This window comes from Rutilus rutilus, assembly GCF_951802725.1.
Source record: "Rutilus rutilus genome assembly, chromosome: 19".
NCBI lineage: Eukaryota > Metazoa > Chordata > Actinopteri > Cypriniformes > Leuciscidae > Rutilus > Rutilus rutilus.
In genome coordinates this window covers 35,230,867-35,245,866 of record NC_140232.1, presented here as the reverse complement: position 1 = coordinate 35,245,866, position 15,000 = coordinate 35,230,867, and the positions used below count along the sequence as shown (strand labels likewise).

The 15,000-nt window shown below is 40.0% G+C and overlaps 2 protein-coding genes across 3 annotated transcripts in view; one reads left to right on the top strand and one right to left on the bottom strand.

The window, feature by feature from the left end:
- Positions 1-7,030, top strand: part of srp19 (signal recognition particle 19) — a 24,146-nt gene extending 17,116 nt beyond the window's left edge. Inside the window, exons 7-13 of the mRNA XM_084389544.1 lie at positions 1,551-1,606; positions 1,673-1,829; positions 1,918-2,054; positions 3,331-3,476; positions 3,585-3,737; positions 3,853-3,977; positions 4,832-7,030. Coding sequence (XP_084245670.1) covers positions 1,551-1,606; positions 1,673-1,829; positions 1,918-2,054; positions 3,331-3,476; positions 3,585-3,737; positions 3,853-3,977; positions 4,832-4,881 — 824 coding nt within the window. The 3' untranslated portion in view covers positions 4,882-7,030. The remainder of the gene's footprint in view (positions 1-1,550; positions 1,607-1,672; positions 1,830-1,917; positions 2,055-3,330; positions 3,477-3,584; positions 3,738-3,852; positions 3,978-4,831) is intronic.
- A 1,531-nt stretch (positions 7,031-8,561) lies between these two features.
- Positions 8,562-15,000, bottom strand: part of mfsd14bb (major facilitator superfamily domain containing 14Bb) — an 11,074-nt gene continuing 4,635 nt past the window's right edge. For both annotated transcript variants that reach the window (XM_084389538.1, XM_084389539.1), the window contains exons 7-12: positions 13,886-13,999; positions 13,638-13,709; positions 13,232-13,344; positions 11,547-11,644; positions 10,235-10,380; positions 8,562-8,926 (exon numbers count right to left, since the gene is read on the bottom strand). In XM_084389538.1, coding sequence (XP_084245664.1) covers positions 8,711-8,926; positions 10,235-10,380; positions 11,547-11,644; positions 13,232-13,344; positions 13,638-13,709; positions 13,886-13,999 — 759 coding nt within the window. In that variant the 3' untranslated portion in view covers positions 8,562-8,710. The remainder of the gene's footprint in view (positions 8,927-10,234; positions 10,381-11,546; positions 11,645-13,231; positions 13,345-13,637; positions 13,710-13,885; positions 14,000-15,000) is intronic.

Here is a 15,000-nt window from a genome sequence, read left to right as displayed (position 1 = left end):
GTGTAGTGTAGCGTAGCGTAGCGTAGCGTAGCGTGTAGTGTAGTGTAGTGTAGTGTAGCGTAGCGTGTAGCGTGTAGCGTATAGCGTGTAGTGTAGTGTAGCGTAGCGTAGCGTAGCGTAGCGTGTAGTGTAGTGTAGTGTAGTGTAGCGTATAGCGTGTAGTGTAGCGCAGCGTGTAGTGTAGTGTAGTGTAGTGTAGCGTAGCGTGTAGTGTAGTGTAGTGTAGTGTAGTGTAGTGTAGTGTAGCGTGTAGCGTATAGCGTGTAGTGTAGCGCAGCGTGTAGTGTAGTGTAGTGTAGTGTAGTGTAGCGTAGCGTGTAGCGTAGCGTAGCGTAGCGTGTAGCGCAGCGTAGCGTGTAGCGTAGCGTAGCGTGTAGTGTAGCGTAGCGTAGTGTAGTGTCGTGTGGTGTAGTGTAGTGTAGCGTAGTGTAGTGTAGTGTAGCGTAGCGTAGTGTAGTGTAGTGTAGTGTCGTGTGGTGTAGCGTAGCGTGTAGTGTAGCGTAGCGTAGCGTAGCGTAGTGTCGTGTCGTGTGGTGTAGCTCCAAATGTCGCAACAGAAGAGACCAGCAACGTAATCAATCAAAATGTGGAGCTCCGAGGAGTAGTAAAAGGGCTCCTTTTGAAGGGCAGAAAGGGCATCCAGGTGAAAACACTCATGGAATCACCCATCGTCTAGATATGGGGGCGTCACATACCGGATCGTCACACTCCCCTTAAGACAGGGGTAAAATAACCTCGAGCGACGTTAGACACATGATCGTCTCGAACAGCACTGTTGAACAGCTCAGCCGAGGATAAATCCGAACGTTGCTCCTCTCCCATCTCCCCTGCAGACACAGCAGATCAATCAGGCACAGGCAGAGAACTACACAGTTGGTTCAACATCCTTTTTGGGTTATCAACTATTTCCTCGGTCGTGCTTCGAGTCACTGCACGAGTTGTTACACACACAGGATCTATATTTGCAGGGGTCTGTGGAAGCACGTCATTGGATGAAACTATGGGTGATACAGGACCGTCAGGCGAACATCTAACTGAAAACGCTCCATGAACATGTGTAAATAATACGTTTTGATAACGTTATTAAAGACCAGATAACATTGAACGAACGTTGTATTAATGTTACTGGAATAAAGTTTGTTTAGAACTTTATAAAGCCAAAGTTCTGAGAATGTTCTCCGATGGGCAAACGATTAATACTTTTAGTACTTTTAGACCTGATGTTCAAATACATTCTTCAATAATTCTAGCCTAAATCTTCGTTGATGTTTTAGAAGTGATAGATTTCCTTGTTTTCTCTCAGTGCGTTTGCCATCTGCCCAGACCAGGGTTATTACAGTATCATTGAGATACTATTTTGTTCATATTATTTTGAATCGTTTTAATTTTAGTTAAAGTAGTAGCCATTTTGTTTTTAGCATTTTGAGTAATATACTTCTTTATATTTATGTTTCAGATATAGTTATTAATAGTATTATTATATTATAATAGCCCTGGCCTAAACCTCATCAAACAGTTTTCACTGACCTCTGACCTTCTCCCTCCTCCAGACTCTGACACTGAGAACAACAAGTTCATCTTCCAGCTGAATGGAGACCGATGGATGGTAAATCTCTTCTGTTTCTCAGCGCGTTTGTTCTGTCCGTGACTTTACTCTGACTGTGATTCGCAGAAACTGCCCGAAGATCTTCAGTTCATGACGTATCTGAGGGAATGGCACATCCACGCAACGAAGATTCGGGAGATTCCCACGTACATCGAGGCGTTCGTGGATCTGCGTGTTCTGGACGTTCCCAAGAACGGACTGACGAAGATTCCCGTGGAAATCGGTGCGTGTCACTAAACCTCGGATCATCTCACACTGAGTTAAACACTCCACACGCTAGAAATCACACGCAAACGTCTCGTCCTTCACAGGAAAACTCATCAGCCTGAGGGAATTAAATGTGAATTATAATAAACTGCGGAGCATTCCGGCTGAACTCGGAGAATGTGAGAATCTGGAGCGATTGGAGATGACGGCGAACAGAAGCTTGTCTGAGCTTCCCTATGAGGTACAGCAGTTCTGCAGATAGAGTCATTCTTTCACATAACAGATATCTGTGTCTATCCCAGCTAACGGCAGGTGAAGGTTCTCAAAGTTATGATCAAACGTTCTTCCAGGAACATTAACAGAACGTTCGTTCAAAGATATCTGGGGCCGTATTCACAAATAATTTTAAGGCTAAAAGTAGCTCCTAACTGGCGAATTTAGGAGCAACTCCTAAAAATAATGGCCGTGTCACTCTAACTTTAGGACTCCTAATATTTTTTGACTAAGAGTAATTCACGAAGCATTTTAGCCCTAAAAGCAGCACCTAAGCCTGGGACAGCTTAAAAGAAGTCGAGAGGACTCCTAACTCACTAAGACCTTCACAAACCGCTTTTTGTGGCATTTCACGTTGCGATGTATTGAAATGCGTATGCGGCGGCTACAGGAGCTTCCAATCACGAGGGAACAATTTTGCATTGTAGGCATAACTAGGGATGCAATAACGCCACCAACAACAACCAAAACTAGGCTACTCATTGCATGTAAACTAATTGTAACGTTTCATTGTGAATCAAATTAAAATGTTCTTCTCTTTGCAAACGTAGGCAGAGGCATATAGTGACAGATTAATTCAATAATGTTGCAAAGATATTGCATCAATCCATATGTTTCATTAGGCTACTAGGCTATTTGTTTTGCCTTACTGTTTATTCATTTAGGCTATTTATTCAGTTATTCATCATCTTCCGTCCTTCGCACTACTTGTGTAGCTCACGCATTCTCAGACCTGTCACCTGTCACTCATCATCGTAGGGGAGGGGTTTGGAATCATTCCCGCGTTACAATCATCAGCCAATCAAGGTGGTCACTTCAGTCAAGCTCGTGCATGAGTAATGACGTCATCCATAGCAACGAAGACTCACTCTTAGTTTAGGAGTTGTCATTTTTCTTTACTAAGAGTAGGTCTGAAAGGCGTTGTGAATAACTTTTAAGAGAAAACTCCTAGCTAAAATCTTTTAGTGCGATTTAGGAGTACTCCTAGTGGTAAGAAAAAATGCTTTGTGAATACGGCCCCTGGTCTTCAATAATGTTCTCAGAACATCAGCACAAAAACGTTATTTATACATCGATCATGAAACGTTTTTTCTGAACGTTTTTAAATGTTACTTCTTGTTTCAGAGAATATAGTTCCCATAATGTTTGAACTGAATGTTCTCTTAACATTCACATAACCAAAACATTTTTCATAACTTTAATGGGAATGTTTTTTGTTAGCTGGGATATTCCTCTTCTTTCAGCTGCGGAATCTCAAGAAACTGAAGCACTTGGATCTGTCGGAGAACCAGTTTCCCAGTATCCCGATCTGTGTTCTGCGCATGGAGAACCTGAAGTGTTTAGACATCAGCAAAAACAGACTCACTGACCTGCCTGAAGACATCGACCGGTGTGTGTGTGTGTGTGTGTGAGAGAGAGTGTGTGTTTCTGTTGATAATCCTAGAGTAAACACACACACACACACACGATGATTGTGCCGCTGTGAATCTCTCCTCAGACTCGAGGCGTTAGAGACGCTGTTCCTCCACAGGAACCGAGTGCGACGCGTCCCGATGACGATGACGAACCTCGTTCACCTGAAGATGCTGGTCATCAGCGCAGACGAGCTCTACAGCATCCCGTCGCAGATCGTCGACAGCCCTGACATCAAGTGTGTGTGTGTGTGTGTGTGTGTGAAATATCCCTCAGAAACCCTTGGTTTCAGTCTGTGAGATTGAGTATTGATCCAAAACATGATCAGCCTGATCGTGATCTTTCTGTTCCAGATTAATCCGACTTTATGACAATCCGATCAGCGCTCCGGATGAAGACGTGAACGATGACGCAGAAGCTCAGGACGAACATGAGAAGGAGTTCATGAAAACATACATCGAGACTCTTCAGGACAGAGGTGATGTCATCATCAGTGACGTCATCATCAGTGATGTCATCAGTTTACATGCCGTTTACTTCATCCTCCCCTCGTGGGTCAAAGTGACCCGAAGCCCGAAAATTATACTTTTTTGTCCAGAAAACTCATTTTATTTCATTTTGATAATATTTTTTTAATGCAAATTTTTTTGGGGGGGAGATTTTTGTTATTTTATTCACCTTTAAATGACTAGATTTGATCATTAAATAATAAATAAATAGTAATTTAAGCACATTCCTCACATTCTTTCAACTTAAATTCAAAATAACTCACACTTTCATTCATTTTAATTCAGCTCTAAATATCTTGCATTGTGTGTCTTTGCCGACCTCTTGTGTGAAAATAATAATATAACATGATATTTCATGACTCTATATGGCCTTATATCTCTATATGGAGTAAATGAGCTGTTCCTCTGGGTCCTAAAGTTAGTTTAACTTCAGTGTGCATTCAGAGACACATGTAGACATTATTAAATCATTTTCTTGGTAAAGTTTTAGCATTCTTAGTTTGAATTTTGAGCATTTTTAGGTTTTTCTATGTGTACTGAAGTATTCCTCGCATTCATTTCATTCCTAATGGGGTCAAATTGACCCGCGACGGAAGGATTTGTTACTTTTTACTACTCCTCGAATCCTTTAAAAATTGTGTGTGTATTCGTGGATCAAGTGCGACACAAGTCCTGGGGTCTTGGACCCCTCTGATGAATAAATATTTTCCGGGTCAGAATGACCTGAGGGAAGAGGATGAAGTAAAATATATGCAAGAATGGTTAAAAAAAGAATACATTTGCAGATATTGAGCTTTAAAGTTCCTCAAACGACTCTTTTCAGACACTCAGCCGATGTACACCACTAAAGTGTCCTTGAGCTGCTTGCTGTAGAAGATGAAGAACACACACCATCATCTTCAGCATGACTCCAGACATCAGTGTGATCCGGTTATTAGTTCTCTCATTCCGAGTGCAATCCCAATTCAAATGCAGGTTAAACTGTTGATGAGTTTTAGTATCTAAAGGGTTTGGATTTCTTTTGTAGCAGCGCTTTACTAATTTATTTAAAGAAAAAATGATGTTTTTCCTCAGTGTCTCGTTTTCCAGCACAAATACCTAAACATTCTCAAATCAAGAGACATTTACTGGAGAAGCGAAATGACTGAAGATATTAAGACTGGAGTGAGTTTGTGTTCAAAACAAGAACAAATATCTGACAATGGATTCAGATATTTTGTCCTGGTTTAACCATTAATTTTTATTTTTCATTGAAGAAAACTTAATATCTTTAATCATTCTGCTTTTTAAAACAAGAACAAATATCGGCCAATGGAGTCGGAAAAATAATCTTATTTTCACTTTGAATTAAGTTTATTTTTCTGAATGCATTGTCAGATATTTGTTCTTGGTTTTATCACAAACTCAATTTTTCAGTCTTAATATCTTCAGTCATTTTGCTTCTTCTCCAGTAAATGTCTCTCTTGATTTGAGAATGTTTAGATATTTATGCTGGAAAGCAAAGACAGAAACACTGAGGAAGCAGATCTGTAATTCTGACAGCTAGTCGGGTTGAAGTTCAGGCTTTTATTTTTGACCGCATTTATCATTCTGACTAGTTAAAATGCCAAACCCATTTTGATCTGGTTTTCGGGGTTTTTTGTTTGTTTTGATGTGACCAAACGTTTAACAGCATGATTATGATCCTGTTTGATCGAACTCAGTTTTATAAGATATGTCATTAAAAAGAAATGCCATTTTAATGTATTGCAATTAAAACTTTTTCATCAATTTTGCTTTCTGCCATAAATATAACATGCGAACACCAAGTTTTTCCTACAATGTAAAACATGATGTTCTTCCTCAGTGTTTCTGTCTCGTTTTCCAGCACAAATATCTGAACATTCTTAAAGCAAGAGACATTTACTGAAGATATTAAGACTGAAAATGTGAAAATTAAGTGACTTTATGCTTAATATGGGGTCAGAAAAATAATCTTGTTTCCCTTTGAATTAAGATTCTTTTTCTGATTTATGGGCAGATATTTGTTCTTGTTTTAAGGACATTTTTTATGTTTTTTTATTTCTATAAACAAGTCTTAATATCTTCAGTCATTTTGCTTCTTCTCCAGTAAATGTATCTTGATTTAAAGGGGTGGTATAATGCCCGTTTCACAAGATGTAAAGTAAGTCTCTGAGTGTGTGTGTGAAGTTTCAGCTCTAAATACCCCACAGATATTTTTATACAGCATGTTAAAGTTGTCACTTTTTGAGGGTGAGCAAAAACGCACTGTTTTGTGTCTGTTCCTTTAAATGCAAATGAGCTGCTGCTCCCGGCGCAGGGGGCGGAGCTTCAACAGCTTGTGTACTTTTACCCTCACACACACACGCACTGAAAATTTCAACAACTTTTAGCTTTTTATTTTCAAACCGGAGTCAGACAATGATGGAGAGACTCAAGAAGAAGTGAAAACATGTAGAAGCAACAGGACATTTCTGAATGGTTAGTTGGCGAATTTATGTAGCTGATGTGGAGTTATCTTCTAGTCATTGATTAGCATATTCTGTCATGATAATCTATAAACCGCGTTTCCGGGGGCGGGGTTTATGTTAATTTTAGGGTTTGTGATGTCACTAACCCCTGAAGAAGCTCGTGTAGTCTCTACCAGCCATAGTTGTAGTCCTTAGAAAACAATTTCTTTAAAAGCAAATATCTCCCTTTGCTTTGAACTTTGAGCGTCGTAACTTTGCAGATGTTGTTTATGCTCAAACACCAACATTATACACTAACTAAAGTTAGAAAAGTCAAATCATAATCAACCACCCCTTTAAGAATGTTCAGATATTTGTGCTGGAAAACGAGACCGAAACACTGAGGAAGAACATCATGTTTTGCAAAAGCTGTCGATGGAGGAAAAAACACCAATCGAATCCTGGAATATGAAGTGGTTTATTGAAACATTGATTAACGAACAGCTTGTAACAAACATCAGCAAACGAATGCTTAATGTGCACTGCACGCTTCAATAAAATCTGGTCAAACCAAAGAGCATCACCGAGTCTGCATAGACATGAGGAATGGCACTGTAGCCGAAACATCATTAAAAAACAAAGTGCATTTCATTGAAAAACATCTAAAATGACTTTATTGGGGCTACGAGCTTCTCGAATCAATGCGTGGAAATCAGCACCGATCGCATAAATACAGTCACGTCAACACTTCATTTTCAAGTATGCGTAATAATAATAATAATCAGGTCCCCAAGATTGGCGATTAAAAGTTAAACCTGTGCTGCTAAAACACGTCAGTAACGCGACGGACATTCAGAGATCGTGGATTTAGGCATGTAGTTCATGCGGTTATTGCTGCAGTTTATACATGATATAACGCAATCAATCTGATCATCTTCAGCGTATCTCGTAATGGAACTGACTCTGCGTTTAACATGCAAAAAAACACGAATTAAATAATCACATAAAAGTCAATTAGAATCGAGCGATAAATCAGGAAAGCGGTTTTAAAAACGTGATTATTGGAAATGATATCAGACATTATGCATTAAATCAAGCTGATGTTTAACTGTGAGGTATAGCTCTGTGTCGAGCAGCTGGTGCTCATAAATGAGGATTTACTTCGTAATAATTCATCCATCAAAAGCTGCATCTGACATAAAAACAATGATTATGTCTGTTTTGTGCCATTTATTAACTTTAACTAACAAAACATGATGTTGTTCCTCAGTGTTTCTGTCTTTGCTTTCCAGAACAAACATCTAAACATTCTTAAATCAAGAGACACTTACTGGAGAAGAAGAGAAATGACTGAAGATATTAAGACTTGAAAATGAAGTGAGTTTGTGCTTAAAATAAGAATAAATATCTGACAGTGGAGTCAGAGAAATAAACTTAATTCAAAGGGAAAACAAGATTATTTTTTGACTCCATTGGCATTTTTCTTAATATCTTCAGTCATTTCTCTTCTTCTCCAGTAAATTAAGAATGTTGAGATATTTGTGCTGGAGAACGAGACGGAAACACGGAGGAAGAACATCATGTTTTGCAGATGAAAACTTTGCACGATGACATTATTATTGCGGTCTGTACAAGTTTAGCGCAGAGGTTAAAGTTCATCAGTAATATATTACAGGACATTGGCTGACTACATTTACAAATTAGATACACGGCAGCACATGAACTATATGCCAAAATATGAAGAAGGCACATTCTCTTTCAAAGATTCGAAGACAGAAAAATAAAAAAGTAAGATGCCGCTTTATAATAAGGTTTCATTTGTTAGCATTAGTTTACGACATTATTCAACAAGAACTGACATTGAAAAATACTTCTACAGCGTTTATAAATCTTAATGCATGTTAAAGGAGTAGTTCACTTAAAATTATAATTATATATATATATTATTTATTATAACTCTGTCATACACACCTAGGATGACTTGAGGGAGAGTAAATCAGGGGCTAATTTTCATTTTAAAGTGAACTACTACTTTAAATTCAACATAATACATTTAAAATCAAAAGTTGTATTTCTTAACATTAGCTCTTGCACTGTGGATTAATATGAGTTATGATAAAGATGAATAAATGCTGCAGTTAGTTAATGCATTAACTAATGTTATCAAATGAGACCTTGTTATAAAGACGTTTAGACATAAAAGCTCTTCCAGACGCGCTCCTGGAACGGGAAGCTCTCTGGGCTTCAGTGCTCTACAAGCTGCTGTCCTGCAGAAGAGGCTCGTTGTCTTCGTCACTCGCAGGAACGGAGGCGTTCTCGGGGCCGCCGCTCACCGGCTCCGTCATGACCCTCGCGCCGCACGTCTTCACCACCGGAGTGTGTTGAGCTGGGATGAAGACCGCCACCAGCAGCGCCAGCACCACCGTACACGCGCCGAACAGGAACGGGGGACCCGGAATCACGGACTTCTGGGAGACAAAACACAGACAAATGCTTTTCTTACTTAGTATTTTTGTCTTGTTTCCAGTCCAAATATCTACAGATTCTTAAAGCAAGATGCATTTACTGAAGTAGTAAAATTACTTAAGATATGACGACTTGTTTTCTGGGGAAATCAATCAAAATTAAGAGAGCTTAAAAAAAGCTAAATTATCTGCCAATTGACCCTTCGCAGGGAGTTTGATTGACAGGCGATCTGACCAATCATAATCCGCCATCCGCCATTTTTGTCCGACACAGCGGTCAGGAGAGTTAGTAGATTAACGTTGGAGGATTTGAACTTGATAAACGGAGTGTCCTGACGTCTTTCCGCGGTTAAACAACATTCCTTCTGATGTTCATTCATGCTTATTTGATGCTATAAATGAACCAGAAGGAAGAGATGATCGGTTCACGAGCCGCTTTAACTGAGTGATCTGTCAGACACATTAAAGAGCCACAAAACGCTATTTATTGTTTAAATTTCTTTACAAAATGACCAAATTTGAAAGGTGAGACTTTGTTTCATATCAAAAGTACCCTGCTCTGTCCTGTGTGTCAGTGTGTTGTCAGTGTCCTCTCTGCTCCGCGATGTGTGTTTAAGTGTGTGAGAGGCGTGACTTGTCGGACATAGCAACAGTAACTAAAGGAGGCGGGTCTTTGCGAAAGGTCAATTGGGTAAGAAAAATAATGTTAATTATTTTGTGACTACTTCGCTCAGAGAACCTGTCAATCACAGCTGTCAATCATGACGTCACACCACTGTTTTTATAGCATCAAATAACTAACTAAAAACAAACTTATTTTAAAAACAAACCCTTGAATTTACATCAGCGTGATAAAAAACTACAGTAAATGATAGAAACCACCTTCGGAAAAAAGATATTTGAAGTGTAATCAAATTGTTTAGTTGGTCTCAAGTCCCGTTGAATAACACGGGGAGGCGGGGCTTATGACCTATACTAGGACCAGTCACCGGGAGGCGATCGAGACGCTTTGGCTTCACTTTTCAGGGCTTGTGCGGCACGCTTGGTCCAAACATACCTCACCTTCGTTAAAGAACGTTCGACTTTACGTATGTCAGGTGACTGTAAACGCGAAAACTGTTTCCAGTGCAGTTTTGCAAAACATTCCTTTTTCGAATTGCCTGAAAAACCTCCTCATGCGAGCGGAAAAACTTTTTTGCGATACATGGGAGTTTTTGCGAATTTGACGTGTTTCCATTGGCCGTATTTTCAATCCGCAATCTGAAGGGAAATGGAAACTCCTGAAAGCTTGACTGAGCAGTGACCTCTGACCTCTTCGGTGCCGGGCGTGATGGGGTTCGGGACGGGGCTCATCTCCTTCAGCTCCACATTGAAGAGGAAGAATATGAATCCGAAGAGAGCCGGACCGAGTCCGTTACACAGACCTCGAATCCCTGTGATCATTCCCTGAACCGCTCCTAAAACAACACACACAAATCATCAAATCCTGTGAATCAGTGGCAGAGATTCTGCCACACTAAAATTTTATCCGCTACTTCCAGTTTGATGTGGATTGATATTTTAATTTGAAGGATTTGTTCAGAATTAAAGTTTCCTAATAATTTACTCTCCTCCTCGTCATCCGAGATGTTCATGTCTTTCTTTCTTCAGTGGAAAGAAATGCAGGTTTTTGAGGAAAACATTCCAGGATGTTCCTCCATATAGTGTCTTCAATGGGGTCCAACGGGTCGAAGGTCCAGATGTGAGTTTCAGTGCAGCTTCAAAGTCTCGACACGATCCAGCCGAGGAATAAGAGTCTCATCTAGACAAACCAGCCGACATTGTAGAACTAAATAAACATTTATATACTTTTAAGCACTAATGCTGGTCTTGGTCTAGCTGTGATGCGACACACATTACGGTTTCAGGTTGAAAGGTCACGCGTGTTCTAGTTTATAAATGTAGGATAGAGCGAAAAACTCTCATCTCATTTTCTCCTCCAACTTCAAATTCGTCCGACATCGTTGTTTTACCTTTTATTTTTTTTGGTAAATGCCGTTTGACTTAGTCTTTGTAAACACTGGGTCTGTTCTTACACCTACGTCACGCTTGACCTTTCAACCTGATTACGTAATGTGTGTCGCATCACAACTAGTGCAAGATGAGCATTTGTGGTTAAAAGTATATAAATGTTTATTTAGTTCTACAATGTCGGCTGGTTTGTCTAGATAAGACTCTTATTCCTCGGCTGGATCGTGTCGAGACTTTGAAGCTGCACTGAAACTCACATCTGGACCTTCGACCCGTTGGACCCCATTGAAGACACTATATGGAGGAACATCCTGGAGTGTTTTCCTCAAAAACCTGCATTTCTTTCCGACTGAAGAAAGAAATTATCAGGAAATAACTTAAATGATCAGGAAACTTTAATTCTGAAGGGAACTAATCCTTTAATATTTTAAATCATTGTTAATGTACATAATTCGGCTGCAAAACAGTCTTCTTCCACAACAGTATGTACGGTTCCGTCAGTGCTTTAACACGAGCCACTCAAGCTCTTTTTAACGCCCATGTTGTTGTTGTGTTTTGAGTCTTACCCTGTTAACACAAGACAGGTCGTTTAACGCACGTGTCTGAGTCTTACCCTGCTGGTCGTGATCTGTGCAGTGAGACACCAGCGCGCTCACGGCGGGGAAGGTGATACTGGACATGGCAGCGACGGTCCCGGCCGCCCACATCATCCTGGGATACACAAACACAAAGACTATTTTAAACCCAGCAAGTCACAGGCCGGTAATCCCTTCACAATAGTGCTGGCGTCACGCGTTCAATCTCTTTTCCATTACAAACAATGTCAGTCTATACAGATCAAAATAAACCTCATCCATATGACTGGGCAAAAAAAAATCTATTTTTCGATTAATCGTTTTTTTTTTAAATGTGGTCGAAACAAAATCGATTCTCAAAGGCCACGAATAATTTTTTCCCATATTTATTTATCTATCACCCAAAAGCCAGTATTAGTTTTCCTCCACTGTTCATAGGCTTGCAGCCTCCATTATGAGATATAGGGCCCTATCTCGCACCCAGTACAATTGACTTCATACAGCGACGCATGTATCATTCCTATTCTGCACCCGACGCACAGCGGACTTTTCCCTCCACAGACGCACGTCGGTAAATTAGGGAATGAACTTGCGCTCCCGGGGGCGGTTCAGGGAAAAGAGGAGGCGTGTTCCGGCGCAAACGTTTCAGAAAACACTTCCGCCACTGACCAGGAGAAACCTCGTCTAAAGTCAGTTAGAACTAAAGGTGTTGGGCGTGTTATTCAGATGCTATTTTAAGGGCGCATGCTTGGCCATAATGTAGCGTGAGCACAACGCACACACACTTTGCTTCTCTCATCTACACACAGACGCAGCAGTTCTCATTTTTAGAAAACCATACATTATTACAAGGAAAAATATTCCATACGAGGGAAATCATTGTTGTGTCCATGAAGATGTGAAATAATAGGCATAAATCTAGCTTACACATTTACCCAAATTACCATACGCCTGTTTAAGCGAAGCTAATTTGTGTGTGTTTCTCCATCCCCAATGTCACTTCTCTGTGTTTTACGGCCCTGACTAGAACGTCGGTCTCCTCGGCTGTGAACCGCTCCTGGTGTGCGTCTGGCAAATCCGCCGTTATAATAGCAATCCGCCATGGAACAAGCACTCCTGCTCTTAAAGGGAATGTGAGATGTCGCTCTGATTGGTTTATTTCACGTTACGCCCAAACCACACCTATGAGTAATGAAGCTACTTCAGACCAACACATTGTAGATTTGCGAGATCCGCCCACAAAGTTACTTGCGTTTCGCGTTTGATACTTGCGTTTCAGATCGTTAAAATAGGGCCCTGTATGTGTGTTTAATACTAAACATAAAATAACCTGATCCTGTTTGATCAAGGCATGTGACTCTTCTGACTTGTCCAATTTTCAGCATAAATTTTTCATCTTGCATCAAATTCCTGTCTATTTATTGTATGCATTTGAAATATAGAGTTGGGTTCTGTTTTAATGTACCCAAGTGTACCTTAAATAAAAAGAGTTTAATATACAGGTTTGTGGCTCTTCATTTCTTTTTATTAATTAACCCCTTGTAAATTTATGTTCACTGTTCTTTAAAAAAAAAAGAAGAAGGATTTGTATTAAATCTATATTCATTGAGTTGAATTGAGAATCGAAATCGAATGTGGAATCGAAATCAAAAATCGAATCGAATTAAGAGCTTGCGAATCCATCATAGTATTAGGACAGACTCAGATCGTAGATCCAGCTCACCATGGTTCTGACCCGAAGCCGTACCAGGCCAGCTGGAACAGCTGAAACCCAAGTCCCAGTAGCACTGTGCTTTTATTTCCAATCCTCTTCATTAGAATGCTTAAAAGTAACGTCTGCAAAAAGACAATCAGTGTCATGAATAGGGATGCAACAATGTATCGGCCATCGGCTCATTGATTGACAGCAGATGATCAGGTCCGATTTAGGCTAAACAGAAACATAATCAAAAGCTCAAGCGTGCTCGTTAACACTAGAATGAACCTCATTGGTTCTTGTGTTCACAGTTCATTAGCTAGCAATAAATACCAGAAAGAGAGGAGTTTATTTACTGTTAATTATATATGTATGTTTGCATACATTCATCATGAAGACGAGGGTTAGTGAAAACTAAGCTGAAGGTCTTTACCTGTGCAATGATGGACAGGATTCCCACCATCGCAATATAAGCTGCAATCGCTTCTGATGAGAAGTTAATGACCTGAAACACACACACACAGTTTCTAGTGTTTGTGCTTAAAGGGAAAATTGACACAATTTCATAAGGAAGGTTATGAATAATTACTTTCAAGTCAAAATGAGTCTATTTCTTGTTCAATATCCTGTTCCATTTGGACAGACGCCACCTTGCGGACTCAAACTCAAACCGTTACGCACCTGTCCCAGGTAGAGGAAGAAGCTGGAGTACTGTCCGGCCTCCGGCAGATACGACAGGAACACTGTGACGCAGATGAGCAGCACTGTGGAGTCTTTCCCAACCTTCCTCAGGGACTAACACACACACACACACACACACACACACACACACACACACACTGCTGTGAGATTTCACAAGAACTGACAGAATATCTAAAAACTCAAAGGTAGGGCTGGGTATCGTTTAAAAAATTTCGATACCAATACCGATACCGATACCTTGATTTCGATACCGGTTCCTGATCGATACTTTTTTCGATACCAATTTTATGAAATCCATTTTAACAAGATTACATAACACATTACCTCAGAAAAACTTTGGTTTTATTTTTTCAGTTTGACTCATGCTCCTTAGTCAGTGCACAAAGGAACAAAAAAAGCACAAAGGAACTAAATATTCCTTATACATATACATAAGGTACAAAATATATTTTTTTATAAAGAGCTCATGCTCACCAAAGCTTAATTTATTTCATCAAAAATACAGTAAAACTTGTAATATTGTGGAATAGTATTACAATTTAAAATCTTATTTGAATATATTTCAAAATGTAATTTATTCCTGTGTTGTCAAAGCTGAAATATGAAAACAGTTTTTGGAAGGTCATTTTTGATCACTTTAATGCATGCTTACTGAAAAAAAATTCTGACCAACACGTTTTTGAACGGCAGTGTACATTCAGTAGGTCATTATTGCAATATAAACACAGTCAGAGTGATCAACAAGGTATCTCTTCATTTACCAGTCGAAGACGCAGCAACTTTCTGCTCTTATGTTTACTCCGTGCACTGTCAAGGGCTTCATCATATCTGTCGCGGTACCGTCTTTGCAGCCATCATTTTACCACAAATACTGCATCGCGCGCTGTTGGCATCGAGCCTGGAGAAATGTAGCCACACTTTTGATCGACTTTTCCACATCTTTAGGGTATTGTGAGTGTGTGTGCTTGCGTGTCATTGAGTATGTGCGCGAGTTTGTGTGTGTGTGCTCGCGTCCATAGGCTCGCGTCTCATGAGAATGTGCGTGGACAGTTTGTGTGCGCGCGCGCGTCTCATAAGATGTGCGGAGAGTTCCG